This window comes from Tachyglossus aculeatus, chromosome 2, assembly GCF_015852505.1.
Source record: "Tachyglossus aculeatus isolate mTacAcu1 chromosome 2, mTacAcu1.pri, whole genome shotgun sequence".
Lineage (NCBI taxonomy): Eukaryota > Metazoa > Chordata > Mammalia > Monotremata > Tachyglossidae > Tachyglossus > Tachyglossus aculeatus.
In genome coordinates this window covers 154458759-154480066 of record NC_052067.1, presented here as the reverse complement: position 1 = coordinate 154480066, position 21308 = coordinate 154458759, and the positions used below count along the sequence as shown (strand labels likewise).

The following is a 21308-nucleotide window of genomic DNA, read 5'->3' as shown; positions in this document are numbered from 1 at the left end:
AAATAAATTAGAGGTAGGGGAAGAGGCAGAGTATAATTGCTGTGAAGTGAGGGTGGAGTGAGTATCAAAAAATCAAAGTACTTAAGAGTGATGTGAGGCTGGGGTGGGGAGAGAATCAAAGTGTTTAAGGGATACAAACCTAAGGAGTAATAATAATAATAATAATAATAATAATAATGGTATTTGTTAAGCACTTACTATGTTTCAGGCACTGTACTAAGTGCTGGGGTGAAAATGAGTAAAACAGTTTGGACACAGTCCATGTCCCACATAGGGCTCAGTCTTAACCCCCATTTTACAGTTGAGGTAACTGAGGACTAGAGAAGTGAAGTGACTTGCCCAAGATAACACAACAGACAAGTGGTAGAGGCATGGCACATAATCAATCAATCATATTTATTGAGCGCTTACTGTGTGCAGAGCACTGTACTATTCACTTGGGAAGTACAAGTTGGCAACATATAGAGGCGGTCCCTACCCAACAGTGGGCTCACAGTCTAGAAGGACAGAAGGACAGAGAAGACTCTAAGACTCTAAGAAGGAGGGAGAACAGATTTGGAATCACCATTTTACAGATGAAGAAACCGAGGTACGGAGAAGTGACTTACCCTAAGTCATAAAAAGGGCAAGTGACAGAGCCAGGATTAGACTAAAGAGACATGCTCCCTACCCTCAAGGATTTTAAAGTCTAGCTCCTAGCACTACAAATGAATTACTGATGGAAGTAATAAAATATGAAGTTATTTGTATATGTGCTACAGGGTGGAGAAGAAGGGAGGGTGAGTATTAAATTGCTCAGATGGTGTGGAGTGCTTAGTCTCATGCTTGGCACATAGTAAGCACTTAACAAACACCACTGGAAAAAAATATATATATATATTTATGTGTAAATATATGTACAGTATATACAGTATATACAGGAGTTCTGGCCCGAGTTTGGTCCAAAGATTAGCATTGTGGTCTTTGAATCCCTTAGCTGAGCTTTAGCTCAGTTTCCTAGTGAATAGCCTCTGATTCATTCATTCATTCATTCATTCCTTCATTGAACTGCATTTATTGAGCGCTTACTGTGTGCAGAGCACTGTATTAAGCACTTAGGAAGTAGAAATCAGCCACATATAGAGACGGTTCCTACCCAACAATGGGCTCACAGTCTAGAAGGGGGCTGTCATGGAACACACAAATAAACAGATGTGCTTCTACTGACCTGGGAGTTACAGACTTTTGCTACGTGCATGCATTCAGCATGTTATCCCATGTAGTATGATGACATCATGTGGAAACTTTCTCAGAGATCTGCAGCAATGAGAGCATGATATCTGGTGGTTTAGGGGGCCCCAATCCCCGTCATTCCTCCAGAGGTTGTGGGCCACCCCATCCTATACCCCTGTAAATAGGGGCACCACATCTCAACCACAGGATTTGGGGGCAGGAGCTGAGGCAGAGGGAGTTGGGGGCTTAAGAGAAGCAGCATGGCTCAATGGAAAGAGCATGGGCTTTGGAGTCAGAGGTCATGGGTTCAAATGCCGACTCCGCCAGTTGCCAGCTGTGTGACTTTGGACAAGTCACTTCACTTTTCTGTGCCTCAGTTACCTCATCTGTAAAATGGGGATTAAAACTGTGAGCCCCCCGTTGGACAACCTGATAACCTTGTAACCTCCTCAGCGCTTAGAACAGTGCTTTGCACATAGTAAGCACTTAATAAATACTGTCATTATTATTATTATTATTATTAATAATAATAATAAAATAAAAATGCTATATCTCTACTGTCCCAGGGACAGACCAGCTGAAAACCATATTGAAGGGCCGGATGAAAGGCACCCTATTCCCCAGTGAAAAATGGGATGCACTTAGTACAGTGCTTCTGCACAGTAGGTACCCAGTAAATGCCGTTGATATTAATAATGATAATAATAATAATTACTATTTGTAAGTGCTTACTGTGTGTTTAGCACTGTTTTAAATCCTGGCATAGATGCAAGTTAATTAGGTCAGATACATTCCCTGTCCCATATGAGGCTAATCAATCAATCAATCAATCAATCGTATTTATTGAGCGCTTACTATGTGCAGAGCACTGTACTAAGCGCTTGGGAAGTACAAATTGGCATCACATAGAGACAGTCCCTACCCAACAGTGGGCTCACAGTCTAAAAGGGGGAGACAGAGAACAGAACCAAACATACCAACAAAATAAAATAAGTAGGATAGAAATGTACAAGTAAAATAAATAAATAAATAAATAAATAGAGTAATAAATATGTACAACCATATATACATATATACAGGTGCTGTGGGGAAGGGAAGAAGGTAAGATGGGGGGATGGAGAGGGGGACGAGGGGGAGAGGAAAGAAGGGGCTCAGTCTGGGAAGGCCTCCAGGAGGAGGTGAGCTCTCAGCAGGGCCTTGAAGGGAGGAAGAGAGCTAGCTTGGCGGATGGGCAGAGGGAGGGCATTCCAGGCCCGGGGGATGACGTGGGCCGGGGGTCGATGGCGGGACAGGCGAGAGCGAGGTACAGTGAGGAGATTAGTGGTGGAGGAGCGGAGGGTGCGGGCTGGGCAGTAGAAGGAGAGAAGGGAGGTGAGGTAGGAGGGGGCGAGGGGATGGACAGCCTTGAAGCCCAGGGTGAGGAGTTTCTGCCTGATGCGCAGATTGATCGGTAGCCATTGGAGGTTTTTGAGGAGGGGAGTAATATGTCCAGAGCGTTTCTGGACAAAGATAATCCGGGCAGCAGCATGAAGTATGGATTGAAGTGGAGAGAGACACGAGGATGGGAGATCAGAGAGAAGGCTGGTGCAGTAGTCCAGACGGGATAGGATGAGAGCTTGAATGAGCAGGGTAGCGGTTGGGATGGAGAGGAAAGGGCGGATCTTGGAAATGTTGCGGAGCTGAGACCGGCAGGTTTTGGTGACGGCTTGGATGTGAGGGGTGAATGAGAGAGCGGAGTCGAGGATGACACCAAGGTTGCGGGCTTGTGAGACAGGAAGGATGGTAGTGCCGTCAACAGAGATGGGAAAGTCAGGGAGAGGACAAGGTTTGGGAGGGAAGACAGTCAGGCTCAGTCTTCGACATGTTGAGCTTTAGGTGGCGGGCGGACATCCAGATGGAGATGTCCTGAAGGCAGGAGGAGATGCGAGCCTGGAGGGAGGGGGAGAGAGCAGGGGCAGAGATGTAGATCTGGGTGTCATCAGCGTAGAGATGATAGTTGAAGCCGTGGGAGCGAATGAGGTCACCAAGGGAGTGAGTGTATATTGAGAACAGAAGGGGACCAAGCACTGAACCTTGGGGAACCCCCACAGTAAGAGGATGGGAGGGGGAGGAGGAGCCTGCAAAAGAGACTGAGAAAGAACGACCCTGCTAAGTAAGGCAGGGACTGTGTCTACCAACTCTGTTATATTGCACTCTCCTGGACACTTATTACAGCACTCTTCACACAGTAAACTCTTAATAAAAACAATTGATTAATTAAAAGGAAGAGCAGGTATTGAATCCTCATATTATAGATGGGCAAACTGAGGCACTGAGAACTTAAATGACTTGCCCAAGGTCACACAGCAAGCAAATGACAGAGCCAGGATTAGAACCCTGGTCCTCTTATTCTCAGGCGTGAGATCATAGTGCCTTCCAACTTGTACTTCCCAAGCATTTAGTACAGTGCTCTGCACACAGTAAGCACTCAATAAATACGATTGAATGAATGAATGAATGAATGAATGAAGGCTTTATACACAGTTTGCAGAGAATCCTGGTTAATACCCATGAAGGACTTTTCAAGAAGGAGATATGAGAAGAGATACATTTATAACCTCCTTGAGGGCAGAGATTGTATCTACCAACTCTATTGTATATACTCTCCCAAAAGCTTTGTATAGTGCTCTGCACACAGTGACTGCTCAATAAATACTATTAATTGATTAATTGTTCCAGCTATGAAATTCAGAAGGCATGTTGATTGGATCTAGACTGTAAGCTCCTATGTGCGGGGAATGTGTCTGCCAATTCTGTTATATTGTACTCTCTCAAGAACTTAGTACAGTGCCCTGCACACAGTAAGAGCTCAATGAATATGATTGATTGAAACGCTTGAAATTTTTGGAGGGGTTTCTGATGATCAGCATCTGTTCTACATTGCTCTGCAGACAGTGGTGCTCAATAAATACCATTTGTGTGTTGTACTCTCAGTGGGTCTGTAAAGAGGCCCATGAGAGAGCCACCTTTAAAGATTTTGAGGTAATAGCAAGCGTCATAGACTCCCTAAGGTTGAGTCAATTGCTCAACTTCCTGTTCTTCTCCAAAATCTTCTAGGCTATCTCACTCAGTCTGATTTGCAAATCATCTTGTCCCTTCCATCTTGTCCCTTCCAGAGAAGCAGCGTGGTTTAGTGGAAAGAGCACGGGCTTGGGAGTCAGAGGTTGTGGGTTCTAATCCCGGCTCTGCCACTTGTCAGCTGTGTGACTTTGGGCGAATCACTTCACCACTCTGGTGCCTCAGTTACCTCATCTGTAAAATGGAGATGAAGACTGTGAGCCCCACGTGGGACAACCTGATTACCTTGTATCTACCCCGGCGCTTAGAACAGTGCTAGGCACAGAGTAAGCGCTTAACAAATACCATAATTATTTTTATTTAGACTGTTGCTCATCTTTCTTCCTATACTTTCTTGGGACCCTGAGATATCATAATAATGATAATAATTGTAGTTTTTGTTAAGCACTTACTATGTGCCAGGCACTGTTCTAAGTACTGGGGTAGATACAAGGTAATCAGTTTGGACACTGTTTCTGTGCCACTTGGGGATCACAGTCTTAATCCCCATTGTTCAGATGAGGCAACTGAGGCCCAGAGAAGTTAAGTGACTTGCCTGAGGCCACTTGGCAGCCGAGTGATGGAGCTGGAATTAGAACCCATGACCTTCTGGCTCCCAGGACTGTGCTCTAACCACTGATAACCACCATCATCACCCCCATCATCCATATTTATTGAGCACCTACTTGGTGCAGATTACGATACTAATTTGGTTGTCCTTGTGGAGTTTACAATCTTGGACTCTCTAGCAAAACAACTGGGAGGCTCCGTCCCCTTCCCACAGTGACATCCAGGACCACTGTTCCCGATATGGCCTGGACAGACGGGATCATAGGGATTTAAGGGGTAACAATGTGCAGCTTCTAATAATTATGGCATTTGTTAAACACTTACTGGGTGCCAGGCACCGTACTAAGCTTCTCTGCACATTACAGAACATCAGAAGCTTGTGATGGAACTGGTTTCTCCATTACCTGGATAGAAGCAGTCTGAGGCTACCATACAGGTCCACTTACCACCAGAAATGTTGCACTCTGTACATTCTGTTGTCTTTTACATTAATATGTATTTTCATTTCATCTTTCCTACTGTGCTGGGACCTAGGTCAGTCAATCATTCATATTTATTGAGCACTTACTGTGTGCAGAGCACTGTACTAAATGCTTAGGCTTGTACAATACAAGAATAAATGGACACAGACCCTGCCCACAATGAGCTTACAATCTAGAGGGGGAGACAGACTTTAATATGAATAAATAAATTGCAGATATCTACATAAGTGGCGTGGGGTTGGGAGAGGAGGTGGATAAAGGGAGCAAGTCAGGGTGACACAGAAGGAAGTGGGAGAAGAGGAAAGGAGGGTTTAGTCAGGGAAGACTTCTTGGAGGAGATGTGCCTTCAGTCAGGCTTAGAATGGGAGACAGTAATTCTCTGTCAGATGTGAGGAAGGAGGATGTCCAGGCCAAAGGCAGGAAATGGGAGAAAGGTCAATGGTGAGATAGAGAATAATAATTATAACAATGATGGCATTTATTAAGTGCTTACTATGTGCAAAGCACTGTTCTAAGCACCGGGGAGGTTACAAGGTGATCAGGTTGTCCCACGTGGGGCTTACAGTCTTAATCCCCATTTTACAGGTGAGGTATCTGAGGCACCAAGTGACTTGCCCAAAGTCACACAGCTGACAATTGGCGGAGCTGGGGTTTGAACCCATGACCTCTGACTCCAAAGCACAGGCTCTTTCCACTGAACCACGCTGATGAGATCAAGGTACAGTGAGAAAGTTAGTATTGGAGGATCTGTGTATTTTTTCCCAGAGTTTAGTACAGGGCTTGGCTCATAGGAAGTCTGACTTCATCTAACAGAAATTCATCCTTTTGAGTCAGAGGTCGTGGGTTCTAATCCCGGCTGCCACTGACCAGCTGTGTGACTCTGGGCAAGTCACATGACTTCTCTTTGCCTCAGTTACCTCATCTGTAAAATAGGGTTTAAGACTGTGAGCCCTGCATGGGACAATCTGATTACATTGTAACTACCCCAGTGCTAAGAACAGTGCTTGGCACATAGTAAGTGCTTAACAAATGCCATTATTATTATTATTATTAAAAAATACCAGAATTATTATTACTATTCAGTGTAGCTCAGTGGAAAGAGCATGGGCTTGGGAGTCAGAGGTCATGGGTTCTAATCCCAGCTCCACCACTTGTCAGCTATATGACTTTGGGCAAGTCACATTAACTTCTCTGTGCCTCAGTTACCTCATCTGTAAAATGGGGATTAATAATAATAGTAATGGAATTTATTAAGTGATTACTTAATGTGCAAAGTACTGTTCTAAGCACTGGGGAGATTACAAGATGATCAGGTTGTCCCACAGGGGGCTCACAATCTTAATGCCCATTTTACAGTTGAGGGAACTGAGGCACAGAGAAGTTAAGTAACTGTGAGCCGCATGCGGAACAACCTGATCAGGTTGTATCCCTCCCAGCACTTAGAACAATGCTTTGTACATAGTAAGTGCTTAACAAATACCATTATTATTATTATTATCCTCACCTGCTTTAATACTGCTTTCTCCTCTGCCCGACAACAATAGCTCTCTTTCCTAATTGACTCCCATACCCATTGCCCCTAACAGCTGCTTAAACCCCTCCTCAAGCCTCCTATCTCCCTGTCCCCACCACCTCTTTCCCCGATGACCTAGCAAAATTTTTCATTAACAAAATTGAAATCATTAGGCATGATATCCCTAAAATCTCCCCTACTCCATGCCAGTTACCCGACTCTGCATCCGCTCTCTTCTACTCTCAATATTTCCAGCATTATCTCAAGAAGAGATCTCTTGCCTCCTTTAAAAGTCTACCCCCTCCACCTGCTCCTCTGACCCCATCCCTTCACACCTTATTTAAGCACTTACCCTCTCCTTTCTTTCTTCTCTCGCAGGCATTTCCAACCATTCACTTTCTGATGGCTTCTTCCCCACTGTTTTCAAACATGCTCATATAGTCCCTATCCTAAAAAAACACTCCTTGAACACTCCGGCTCCATCCATCTGTTGCCCCATCTCCCTCCAACTATTCCTCTCCAACATCCTTGAGAGAATCATCTACATCTGCTGTGTCCACTTCCTCACCTCCAACTCTCTCCTTGACCTCCTCCAATCTGGCTTCTGCCTAACTGCTCCACAGAACTGCCCTCTCAGCATTCATTCACTCAATCGTATTTATTGAGCACTTACTGTGTGCAGAGCACTGTACTAAGCGCGTGGGAAGTACAAGTAGGAAACATATAGAGACAGTCCCTACCCAGCAACGGGCTCACAGTCTAGAAGGGGGAGATATTACCAGGTCCTCTGCATGAGCAGAAATTAATCATGAATCCACTGACAAGACCCCATACGTTTGACCTGATCTCTCTTGAACACAAGAGGAAACGCAGATGTAAATGTTCTTTAAAAATGAACTTTTGGGGTTTTGTAGCTTAGCCTTCATTCATTCCTTCATTCATTCAATAGTATCTATTGAGCGCTTACTGTGTGCAGAGGACTGTACTTAGCGCTTGGGAAGTACAAGTTGGCAACCTCCAGGGATGGTCTTCGGAGCCAGAGGTCATGGGTTCCAGTCCCGGCTCCACCATCTGTCAGCTGTGTGACCTTGGGCAAGTCACTTCACTTCTCTGGGCCCCAGTTCCCTCATCTGTTAAATGGGGATGAAGACTCACCTCACCTCTAGACCCTCTCGAAGGTCAACAATGATCTCCTTCTTGCCAAATCCAATGATCTCTACTCCATTCCAATTCCTCTCGACCTCTCAGCTGCCTTTGACACTGTCGACCACCCCTTCTGCTGGAAAGACTAACCAACTTTGGCTTCATTGACACTCTCCTCTTCTGTTCTCTGGCTACTCAATCTCAGTCTTTTTCACAGGTTCCTCCTCTGCCTCCCACCCCCTAATTGTGGGGGTCCCTCAAAGATCAGTTCTCGGTCCCCTCCTTTCTCCATCTACATGCAATCCCTTGGAGAACTCATTCACTCCCATGGCTTCAACTGCTATCTCTATGCAGATGATTTCCAAATCTACATCTCCAGGCCTGATCTTCCTCCTTTTCTGTAGTGTCACATTTCCTTCTTCCTTCAGAATATCTCTCTACCTGGACCAATCAGCTAATCAGTCATATTTATTGATAAGAGCTTGCTGTGTGCAGGGCACCATACTAAGTGCTTGGGAGAGTACAATGTAACAGAGTTGGTAGACATGTTCTCTTCCTGCTACGAGCATATGGTCTCAAGGATGTCCCACCAATCCTTCAAATTCAACCTGACCAAAACAGAACTCCTTATCTTCCCACCCAAACCCTGTCCTTCCCCTGTCTTTCCCATCACCCTTGACAATACCACTATCATCCCTATGTCACAAATTTTGGCAATGTCCTCGACTTATGTCTTTCATTCATGCCACAGATGTCTACCTTCACAGCATCATGAAAATCTGCCCTTTCCTCTCTGTCTAATTTGCTACTATGGCAGACCAAAGCAGTTATCCTCTCCGATTTGACTATTGCATCTTTCTCCTCACTGACCTCCCTGCCTCCTGTCTCTCCCATCCATACTTCAGTCTGCTGCCTTGATCATTTTTCTAAGAAAGAGTTCAGTCCACATCTCCTCAATTCTCAGTGACCTCCAGCACTTCCCCATGCACCTCCACATCAAGCAGAAGCTCTTTACCATAAGCTTTTCGGGCACTCATTCAACTTGCCCCCTTCTATTTCACCTCGCTGATCTCCTACTACAGCCCAGCCCAAACACTTCACTCCACTAGCACCAGCTTGCTCACTGCACCCGATCTCTTCTCAGTGATAATCCCTTTCCCATATTCTCCCTCTAGCCTGGAACTCCCTACCCTTCCATACACACCACACCACCACTCCCACCTTCAAAGCCTTACAAAGCCTTAGTACATCCTCCAAGAGGCCTTCCCTGATTAAGCTCTCTTTTCCCAGATTCCCTCTCCTTTCTGCAACATTGGTGCACTTGGCTCTCTACCCTTTGGACACTTGGTATTCATCCCATCCTCAGACCCACAGTACCTATTTACATATCTATTTATTTAAATTACTTTTTATGGTATTTGTCAAGTGCTTACTATGTGTCAAGTGCTATTCTAAGGGGTGTGGTAGATACAAGATAATTTGGGGCTCACAGTCTTAATGCCTGCTTTATAGATGAGGTAACTGAGGCACAGAGGAGCTAAGTGATTTGCCAAAGGACACATAGCAGACAAATGGCTGAATTGGGATTTCATTCATTCATTCAATCGTATTTATTGAATGCTTACTGTGTGCAGAGCACTGTACTAAGCACTTGGGAAGTACAAGTTGGCAGCATATAGAGACGGTCCCTACCCAACAGTAGGCTCACAGTCTAGAAGGATTTGAATCCAGGTCCTTCTTACTCCCAAACCCATGTTCTATCCATTAGGCCACACTGCTTCTCATGTTATTGTCTGGCTTGCTCTGGACGGGTTAAGTTTCTACCAACTCTGTTGTACTCTCCCAAGCATTTAGTACAATGCTCTGAAAACAGTAAGTGCTCAATATATACCACTGATTGAATGATTAATACCGTTATTCATATTGTTAGGGAAGGCAGACAGACACAAATAGTATATATACAATGGGAATAAAAGGGAAAGCACTTGTATATTCTAATATTCATGGAGGACAGCTTATGTTTTCAAGCTTTTCTGGTTATGACTATGCATTACATTTAACAAATGTGACGATAATTTCATCTTTATATCTTATCAACTGCAAATCCATGTTTTTCATATAAAACTATGAAACACAGAAGGCTGACAGGGAGTAACTGTGGTGATCTTTAAAAATCTATTTATAGCTAGCCTTCTGGCTAAAGGAATGACGATGCAAAGTGGAACAAATTTTTAAATCCCGTTTTCGTCTGTTAGATGTCAGGGAATCTTAGTGGTTATAAAGCTATATTTCAGATATCAGACTAGCATGCAAGCCATCTGTCTTGGATATGCCACTGATATGTGTGAAAGACATGTAGGGAATGGGAAATGAGGAAATGAATGAAAATCTTTTGAAGTCCAAGCCTTTGCATGAAGTACTCTTTTGCAAAATATTCATATGACCTGACAATCTTTTACCTCTTCATTGCATGTTTTAATTTCTAAAGAGAATTTCAGGGTTGTCTAGACTATCATTTGTCTGTTTTCCCTTCTTTTTGGAGTGTTAGCGACTGTGTCCAGCACAGTGATCTTGTACAGTACAGTGCATGTGGGCTTATAGTATGCACTTAGCAAATATTATTATTATTATTATTTACTAATTCCCTATCACATCAACTCCTGGTTCCCCTACTTGTCTGCTCTGTGACCTTGGGCAAGTCACTTAACTTCTTTGGGCCTCAGTTACCTCATCTGTAAAATGGGAAGTGAGACTGTGAGCCCCACATGGGACAGGAACTGTGTCCAATCCTATTAGCTTGCATACACCCCAGCACTTAATACAGTGCCTGGCACTCAGTAAGCACTAAACAAACACCGTTATTATTATTATTAACTCATTATTTTGTAAAATTCTTGAAATGCTATTAAGTGGGAGAGGGCCCCTATGCAATTACATTATAATTTATTCTTAGTGTGTTTCTATTTCTTTTTCAGATACTGCCCGGAGTATAAAAGCATCCCCTGCTACAGCTGAACAATTTTTTCAGAAGCTAAGAAATAAACATGAATTCACTGTGCTGGTGACCCTAAAACAAGCTCATTTAAATTCAGGTGTTATTCTTTCCATTCATCATTTAGATCACAGGTAAGTGTGGCCGCCTTTTTTCTCTGTTTGCTATACATACCTCGTGGACTAACAGACACATTAATTAAATCATCACATTAAGCAGCAGTCAGTCAAACAAGATAGGGAGTTTGGTTTTAAGCTGTTAGAATGTATGGCAACCCACATAATGAAATTTTGTAAAAACTCACAAATCCAAACCTTCTGTCATAATGTGGAACAGCTGTCAGTCTTTTTGTTCTCTTGGTTACTGAGGGCACACCGAAATTCACATTCTCCTGCACACCTTTGATAGGTAAATCTTATCTTACCCATTCAACTGTATTTATTGAGCACTTACAGTTTGCAGAACACTGTAATAAGCGCTTGGGAGAGTACAATTCAACAATAAACAAATGCATTCCCTGCCCGCAATGGACTTATGAGATAGATCCCAAATTTAAAGCCAGGCAATTTTACCCCTGTGTCCAAATGTACTCATTAAAATTCACAGCACTCTACCTTTCCAGATATACAACTGGATTCAGAATTTCAAGTAATTCATTCATTCAGTTGTATTTATTGAGTTCTTACTGTGTGCAGAGCACTGTACTAAGCGCTTTGGGAAGTACAAGTTGGCAACATATAGAGACAGTCCCTACCCAACAATGGGCTCACAGTCTAGTAATCATAATTTATAACCTACACTAGGCTCACCCTTATGGTCCAGGATTTCTGTTTTGGGTGTTTATGTATGTGAACGAATGTATATGTTCTGCACACTTCGCTCCTCTAGTAATAATAATAATGGCATTTTTTAAGCGCTTACTATGTGCCAAGCGTGGTTCTCAGTGGTGGATAATAATGATGGCATTTGTTAAGCGCTTACTATGTGCAAAGCACTGTTCTAAGCATTGGGGAGGATACAAGGTGATCAGGTTGTCCCACTTGTGGGGCTCACGGTCCTAATCCCCATTTTACAGATGAGGTAACTGAGACACAGGGACAACCTGCTTACCTTGTATCTACCCTAACACTTAGAACAGTGCTTGGCACACAGTAAACACTTAACAAATACCATAATAATCATTATTATAATTGTTATTAGTGGAAAGAGCACGGGCTTGGGAGTCAGAGGTTGTGGATTCTAATCCTGGGTCTGCCACTTGTCAGTTATGTGACTTTGGGCAAGTCACTTAACTTCTCTGTGCCTCAGTTCCCTCTTCTGTAAAATGGGGATTAAGACTGTGAGCCTATGTGGGACAACCTGATTACCTACTATCTACTCCAGTGCTTAGAACAGTGCTTGGCACATAGTAAGTGCTTAACAAATACTACCACTATTATTATTATTACTGTGTACATATAACTCTCTTAGTTCCCCTTACCTGAAATTAATTTTGTGTCTGTATCCCCTGCTAAATTCTAAATTCTTTGTGGGCAGTGATCATGTCTATTAACAAGATTATAAGTGTTTAGTGCAGTGCTCAGCACAGAGTAAACACTCAATGAATACTGTTAATGATTGATGGACCATGTGAAATTCTCCTGATTTGAACCCTGACAGTGTAGACAACATGAAGCTCATATCTGAAAAAAATCAGGTCCCCAAAGTCATTTGGAATTTGAATTTCATCTTGTGTCTGCAGGTTTTGGGTGGGTGGAGAAGGAGAGCATACAGAAAGGATTCTAGGGTGAGATGAGTTATCCATCCCTTCCAACACCTTACATCAGGAGGAGGAAGAAAGTGAGAAAAGAAATGGATGCAAAATATAAAAGGAAAGAGCATATGTGTCAGAGAAAATCAATGTGTACAATTATAAAAGTTCCCAGGGGGTTCTAGAAACTTCTCTCCCACTGGTACCCAGGATGAGAAATTCTCACTGTTGCCCCTTTCGTACAAACAAAACCTAGAGGTATTAACTTCTCTAGTTTTCCTTTACCCTGAACTTCTTAAGAACTCTCAGAGGATTCTAGTGTTGACTTAATAGTGAATATTTTCCCCCATTAAGTGAAATTAGTGACCGGACCTCTTAAATGAAAATCAAGGTGGATCACGGCCGGGAGGATAGTAGAGAAAGCCATGGTGGTGGGAGCCACAGTTGGAGATAGCAGCGTGGCTCAGTACAAAAAGCCTGGGCTTTGGAGTCAGAGGTCATGGGTTCGAATCCTGGCTCTGCCACATGTCTGCTGTGTGACCTTGGGCAAGTCACTTAACTTCTCTGAGCCTCAGTTACCTCATCTGTAAAATGGGGATTAAGACCGTGAGTCCCCCCATGGGACAACTTGATCACCTTGTATCCCCCCAGCGCTTAGAACAGTGCTTGGCACATAGTAAGCGCTTAACAAATGCTATCATTATTATTATTATTAGATAGGGTGGGTGAGGACTGCAGTTTCAGGAGAAATTTGGGAAGGGAGTCAAAAGGCTGTTTCTAGTCATCTCTGACAGACCAGCACGCTCTCCATTTTAAAAGCCCTACTAAAACCTTATCTCCTCTAGGAAGATTTCTCTAACCAAACTCTCATCTCTCCACCCTATTTTGCCTCCCTAACGCTTCACCCAGATACTTAATAATAATAACAATAATAATGGTACTTGTTAAGCGCTTACTATTGTGTCAAGCACTGTTCTAGGCCCGGGGGTAGATACAAGGAAGTCAGGTTGGACACAATCCCTGTCCCACATAGGGCTCACAGTCTTAATCCTCATTTTACAGATGAGGGAACTGAGGCCCAGGGAGGTGACGTAACTTGCCCAAGGTCACACCGCTGACACGTGGCGGAACCAGGATTAGAACACATGACCTTCTGACTCCCAAGCCTGGGCTCCTTCCACTAAGAATCTTAGCTACTCATCCCTCCCCAACCCCCCATAGCACTTAATGACATAGAAGCAGCATAGCTTAATGGAAGCAGCCCAGGCTTGGGAGTCAGAGGACATGGGTTCTAATCCCGCCTCTACCACTTGTTTGCTGTGTGACCTTGGGCAAGTCACTTAACTTCTCTATGCCTCAGTTTCCTTATCTGCAAAATGGGGATTAAAAGCGTGAGCCCCTCTGTGGGACAACCTGATTATCTCGTATCTACCCTAGCACTTAAAACAGTGCTTGGCACATAATAAGTACTTAACAAATACTATTATTATTATTATTATTCCTGGAACAAGTTGCTTCCCTTACAGGTAATTTATTTTAATGTCTGCCTCCCCAATTAAACTGTAGCACCTTGAGGGCTGTGTCCATATAAGCTAACCAGATTGCACTCTCCCAAGTGCTTAATACAGGGATCTCCCCAGAGTAAGCTAAAGAAATACCACCAAATGTTTCCTCCTCAGTCCTGGCTCACTCCCTGACCTTCCACTACTCCTTGAAGGATTATGAAAATGCTAACTGGTCAGATTTGCAGAAGTAGGGGGAGGGGATCTCTGATAGTCCAACATCTCTGCTGCATTCATGCGTGAACAAGACTGAAACCTCTAGACTGTACGCTCCTTGAGGGTGGGGAGTGTGTCTTCCAAATCTATTGTGTTGTACTCTCCCAAGTGCTTAGTACAGTGCTTTGTAAGTACTTTGACATTGATTAACTGAATGGTTCATGTAGTGTACAAGTTAATCAGGTCTCTCAGATTTACAAAATCTATTCCAAAGGAGGATGAGCATTTGTACAGATAGAGATATTTGTGGAAATGTGTGCTCTCTGAAAACACTGTTCAATATATAATTTGAAACATTGAATTCTGTGATTTCCTTGAGGTCAGGGATCATGACTCTATTTTACTCTCCCAAATATTTAGTACAGTGCTCCATCATCGTCATCATCATCAATTGTATTTATTGAGCGCTTACTATGTGCAGAGCACTGTACTAAGCGCTTGGGAAGTACAAATTGGCAACATATAGAGACAGTCCCTACCCAACAGTGGGCTCACAGTCTAAAAGGGGAAGACAGAGAACAAAACCAAACATACTAACAAAATAAAATAAATAGAATAGATATGTACAAGTAAAATAAATAAATAAATAAATAGAGTAATAAATATGTACAAACATATATACATATATACAGGTAACACTCTCCACACAGAGTATGGCCTAAATAAATGCTATTGATTGATTCTTCAATTAACACACATCTTTTACTAGTCCTCCAGTAATTTTTACCATCTCCTTCTGTTGATAAATATGACTGTAAGCTCGGTAATTTTTACCGTCTCCTTCTGTTGGTAAATAAGACTGTAAGCTCGGGGTGGGGAGGGAATGTCTCTGTTACATTGTACTCTCCCAAGCACTTAGTACAGTGCTCTGCACATAGTAAGTGCTCAATCAGTGCAACTGAGTGACTGATTGAAGTAAAATTAGGGACCTTTTTTTGTCGCTAAAATTGTTCGTTTTCCTAGGTGAGGCATTGCAGATTGGTTCCTGCAGCCAGTTTGGTTTCACAGTAAATAATCAGGACAATTAAACCAGGCCATGGTTCCTGATTCAGCCAATCCTGCTTTAGAGCATATTTTCGTGCACTTCTTTCATCTAAAATTTAGTTCAAGGAAAAGGAGAAAATACATTCTTGAAAGTGCTGATCCGGTTCATTTCTTCTGGTGGTAGGCAGAGTGGAAACAGGCAGAGAAAATATAGGGTAAATATTGATTCATGCAATTTAATGAGTGATCTCATCTTTGTTTTATTACCTTTCCAAGTGTTTTAGCACTGCAGCGCAGTTCAAGTAGCTACGTATGGACCTTAGTATGTGGTATTTGCATGAACAAATCAAGAAATTGACATTCCTTTCTATCTCTCAGTGTACCTCCCCAACTGGGGCAGGAGGCTTGGTCCTTGGGAACCCTAGCTGCTGGACTGTAAATTTCCAAGGATCATCTCTGATCCCTCTCTGCCCTGCATCTGTCCTGGGTCTGCAGCATAAGCTTTGTCTGTGTCCTGCTCTCCCAGACAAACAGCTCACTAACACTTTGCATCTGAGACACTGCTGAGCACTCTCAGTAGCTTGGAGTTGGTTCCTGGGCAGCGACTGGCTAAGAAAACTGGGAAATGGGACATGGGAAGGGCAGGAGCAGGGAAGAGGAAGAACAGTAGAATAAAGACCTGGGGACTGCAAGCCTGGAGACATCACACATGTCCTTTGTACTCAAAGACTTAATTGATGGTGAAATTACCTATGGTGGGTGTGTGGCTGGATAGGCCAATATGCAGTCATCTTAATAATACCTATGGCATTTTTAAGCACTTATTATGTGCCAGGCACTGTACTAGATGCTGGGGTGGATACAAGCAAATAGGACTGAACATAGTCCCTGTCCCACATAGGGCTCACTGTCTCAATCCCTGTTTTACAGATGAGGTAACTAAGTCATAGAGAAGTGGAGTGACTTGCCGAAGTCCACAGCAGACAAGGCGTGGAGCTGACATTTGAACCCATGACCTTCCAACTCTCAGGCCCCTGCTCTATCCACTATGCCATGCTTTTTTCCACCCTCACTGTGCCCACTGGCCAACAGGATAGCAGGGAAAAGGAGAGTGGTAGACCTGGTCTCGGGAAAGAGAGTCCATTTCTGGAGGAGGGAGCTAGAAAAAGGAGGCCAGGGATAAAGGCATGGAGCCTTGAGTGCTATCTGGGTATTTCTGCTTATATTTTACAAAGGACATTTATCATACTCATGGTTCAATCAAATTTTGAATAAACAAAGTACAACTGTAAGGAATCCATTGCCTCCCTTGGCTTAGCTTCATTTTTCTTATCTCCCTCCCTTTCTCTCACTTTCTGCACCTCTTCTTCCGGCCCAGATGACTGATGTAAAATAAACCAGACTGGAAAGACAAAGAAGCTATTTACCAGGGAATATTAAGAGTTGAATTTCTCTAGCAATAGTACTAATGGTATTTATGGGGGGCATAATTAGAACTTTTCCTGGCTTCCTATTCTTCAGTTGTTTTTAAATAAAAAAACTATTTCCAGGAGCTATTTCCAATCACATTCTTTCTAAGGAAGCAACGCTATTGCAGTTAGTTTAAGGCTCAAGTTGCCATATAAGCATTCTGGCTTTCTAAGGGATCATTGCTTCCATTGTTTCTGGTAGCAATAATCAAGATGATGTCATTTTAAGTTCCTTTGTGCTGAGAATAGAAGTTCTGAGAAAAGGAGTCATGTTTTCTTTGTTTTACTTCTACTTTGACTTCTTCAGCAATCTCACCTATCCTCAGTATTGTTACATATGTATTTCTAGTCTACTGAACAGTTCATTTATTTATTCTGTTTCCACTCCTAGTTAATATCTCGGTGTCTGATTTACCCATTAGAGTGCAAGCTCCCTGTGAATCGGGACTGAGTCTTAACGTTTCTGTTGTACTTTACCAGCGCTGAATACAATGTATTGCATACAAAACTTGATCACTAAATACCATTATTACTAGTACTATTTGTCCTACTTTGGGGACACAAATGATTATATTCCTATTAATAATATTTATAATAATAATAATAATGGTGGCATTTGTTAGAATTTACTATGTGTCTGGCACTGTTCCAAGCGATGGGGTATATACAAGATAATAGTCTTAATCCCCATTTTTCAGTCTTTTCACAGTCTCACAGTCTTAATTCCCATTTTTCAGATGAGGGAACTGAGGCACAGGGAAGTGAAGTGACTTGCCCAAGGTCACACAGCAGACACGTGGTGAAATCAGGATTAGAACCCAAGTCCTTTTGACCCCAAGGCTCATACTCTATCCACTAGGCCACACTGTTTCTAATGTTGTTACCACTGATCCTCTAACAGGGCTGTTTTGCTAGATAATCATTGCGAAAGAGACCCTACTCCAGGATCAGGCTTTACAACAGATCTTTATAAAGTGATCCACTGGCCTCACTTGACAGGCTGTACCATCCCAGCATAATCTGGTAATCCAGCAATCAATCAACTGTATTTATTGAGCACTTACTGGATGCAGAGTACTGTCCTAAGTGTTGGGAGGGTATAGTATAACAGAGTTGATAGACACGTTCACTGCCCACAACAGGTTTACAGTCTCAGGGGGAGACAATCAGAAAATAAATTACAGATGTGTACATAAGTGCTGTGGGGATGAGAGAGGGGTGAATAGAGAGTGCAAATTCAAGTGCAAGGCTGATGAAGAGGTCAGTTGGAGAAGGGGAAATGAGGGCCTAGTTAGGGAAAGCCTCTTGGAGGAGATGTGTCTTCAATAAGACTTTGAAGGAGGGGAGAGTGATTGTCTGCATATATGAAGAGGGAGGGTTTCCCAGGCCAGAGGCAGGACATGGGCGAGATGTCAGTGACCAGACAGAAGAGATCAGGTACAGTAAGTAGGTTCGCATTAGAGGAGCAAAGCCTGCAGTCTATGTTGTAACAGGAGAGCAGTGAGGTAAGCTAGGAGGGGGCGAGATGATCGAATAATTTAAAGCCAGTGATAAGGAATTTCTGTTTTTCTATGGAGGTGGATGGGCAACCACTGGAGATTATCGAGGAGTGGGAAAACATAGGCCGAACGTTTCTGTAGAAAAATGATCCGGGCAGCAGAATGAGCAATGGAACTGGAGCGGGGAGAGACAGGAAACAGGGAGGTCAGAAAGGAGGCTGATATAGTAATCAAGGCAGGATAAGATAAATGCTTGGATTGCCATGGTAGCAGTTTGGATGGAGAGGAAAGGGCGGATTTTAGTGATGCTATGAAGGTTGAACTGACAGGATTTAGTGACAGATTGGATATGTGGGTAGAATATGAATATGTGGTAGATGCAAACCTTTGCAGAAAAGGCTTCTGCTTTTTATAGTCGAAGATCCAAACTTCCAAATGCTTCTCAGACTCCTCCCCTTCTTTCCCAGTCTAACAAAGTCTTCCAGGGTGAAAGAGTTCTTCCTTTCTTTTGCCAACAACATGTGGGAACACCGCTTCTCAGGTAATTTCTTCCCAAAGGCATTTCCTCCAGAAATCTCAAAGGAAATTCCTCTCCTGATGATATAAACAGTGCTTGTTCCTCCCCTTTTTGTTGAAAGCACGCAAGAACACTTTCCTTGATAAATTTTTTTTGATGATAATAAGCTTAAAACTCCCCTCCCCCTTCAGATGCTACAGATTATCACTTTCTCCACCTTCAAAGTCTTATTGAAATCAGTCTCCTCCAAGAGGCGTCCCTTGACTTAAACCACCCTCAGTTCCTCTTCTCTGACTCCCTTCTGTGTCTCCTTGGCACGTGGATTTGCACCCTTTATTAACCCTACCTTCAGTCCCACAGCGCTTATGCACATATCCATCATTTATTTATTTGTATTAGTGTTTGTCTCCTCCTCTAGACTGTGAACAACTTTTGGGCAGAGATTGATGCCTACCAACTCTGTTACAGTGTACCCTTCAAAGAACTTAGTACACTGCTCTGCATGCACTAAACGCTCAATAAATACGATTGATTGATAGATTCTCCTTGAGCAGTTCTTCCCCAGACTGATCCAGGCTCATTGTGGATATCTTGCCATGATTATTCTGCAGGTGGCACACCCTTCTCTGCACATTGTAAGCCCTCAATAAATATGATTGGGTGAATCCTGTGCCCATTGGCCCCCTGGACCACTAGTAATACCTTTCATTCATTCATTCAATAGTATTTATTGGGTGCTTACTGTGTGCAGAGCACTGTACTAAGCGCTTGGGAAGTACAAGTTGGCAACATATAGAGACAGTCCCTACCCAACAGCGGGCTCACAGTCTAGAATACCTCTTTTACTATCTTTAAAGTTGTAGGCAAATGATCCAAATTCAGTATAGGAATGTAATAAAATATTCTCTCCACCTGGGTCCATTCCTTGGTGCTACTTTCTAAATCAAGGACACAACCTGGCAGGAGAAGATTGTTTGCATCAATCAACCAATAGTATTTATTGAGTGCTTATTGGGGACTTAGTACTGTACTTAGTGCTTGGGAGAGAAAGTAGAATCCAAAAGAGTTGGAAGATAGCTTGGTAAAAGAAATCAAAAGCAAAATTTTCCATATAGTATTTCAGGGTCAATACATTGACATTTCTTTTATGCGCGCGCACACACACACACAATCCTCCTTCATATGTGAAGAAGACAATAGTTATGGGATGTACACCAATGAGTGTGTGTGGCTGAGAAGGCGATTGCAGGATCCACAATCCCCTCTACATTGTTCGCACAAAACAACTGAACCTTGCCATGTTGTAAGGGTTTTTATGTGCAATGCCTGGTATTATTTTTCCTTTTCAATCCCTGTTTTTCATTTCTTGGTAGGAAAACAACATGCTAGCGTGCCCTCAGAAACTTACTCTCAGTTTTCAGCTGGGATACAGGATTGTCTGAGTTTTGTCATGCCTTAAAACATTTCTTCTGCACTTCTTGTTTTCAATTTCCCAATTTCATCTCTCCATAGCCAACTTGGGTATACTGTATGAATACCCCATGAAACTGATGCTGGCACCTTTGGTAGTGACCCTCAATGGGCTCTTGATGTTCTCTTCATTGGAAATGGTCTACTGTAACTAAAGAGATTATCTTCAGGTCCCATTGTGGAAGTCTGGCATAAAAATAATATGATAAAGATTTTGGATAATAGGAGTGGAACGATCTTTCAAAACTGAACCCAAGCACTGCTTGGGAGTGATTTTCATGCACTCACTAAGGATAGAGTTTAAACTTGAGTTTTTAAGTTCCTCTATGAGGGTTGTTCTTGGTGAATTGAAAATTTCCATTTTTCAGCCAAAGATATTCCTATTCATTCTGTTCTTGTATACCGCTGCATATGTTATTTTGACAACCACAGTACAGGGCATGTATTTATTTATTCTGCTTCTCTGACAGGTGAAAATCAGTGTCAGCCTTTTCAATTCTATGGCAGATTTTACATGTATTACAGACCCTGAGAAGGGTATGTGATATGTTGATGGCTTGCATATGCATCAAATGATAGGTTTTGGGTGGCCTTTCTTGGTCGGATTCCACAAGTTATAGCATTGCTTTACAAGCCATTCCCTTCCAATTGGTTCCTTTGGGCAGGATCTGATTGTTGGGCAAATCTGCCAATCTGCCTGTTGAGATGCAAACCTTGGATCTGCTGAAGTAAGATGGGGGACTGGGGAGAGGGAGGGTGTGGGGTGTGTGTGTGTGTATAGAGGAGCTAGGAGGGCAGTGGCAGTCATGATGGTAACAATAGGGGCAACATCA

At 42.9% G+C, this 21308-nt stretch overlaps 1 protein-coding gene across 3 annotated transcripts in view; it reads left to right on the top strand.

Annotated features, from left to right (window-relative positions):
* Nucleotides 1-21308, top strand: part of NELL2 (neural EGFL like 2) — a 445624-nt gene that overhangs the window by 62824 nt on the left and 361492 nt on the right. For all 3 annotated transcript variants that reach the window (XM_038740515.1, XM_038740525.1, XM_038740506.1), the window contains exon 3: nucleotides 10992-11142. In XM_038740515.1, the coding sequence (XP_038596443.1) occupies nucleotides 10992-11142 (151 nt within the window). The remainder of the gene's footprint in view (nucleotides 1-10991; nucleotides 11143-21308) is intronic.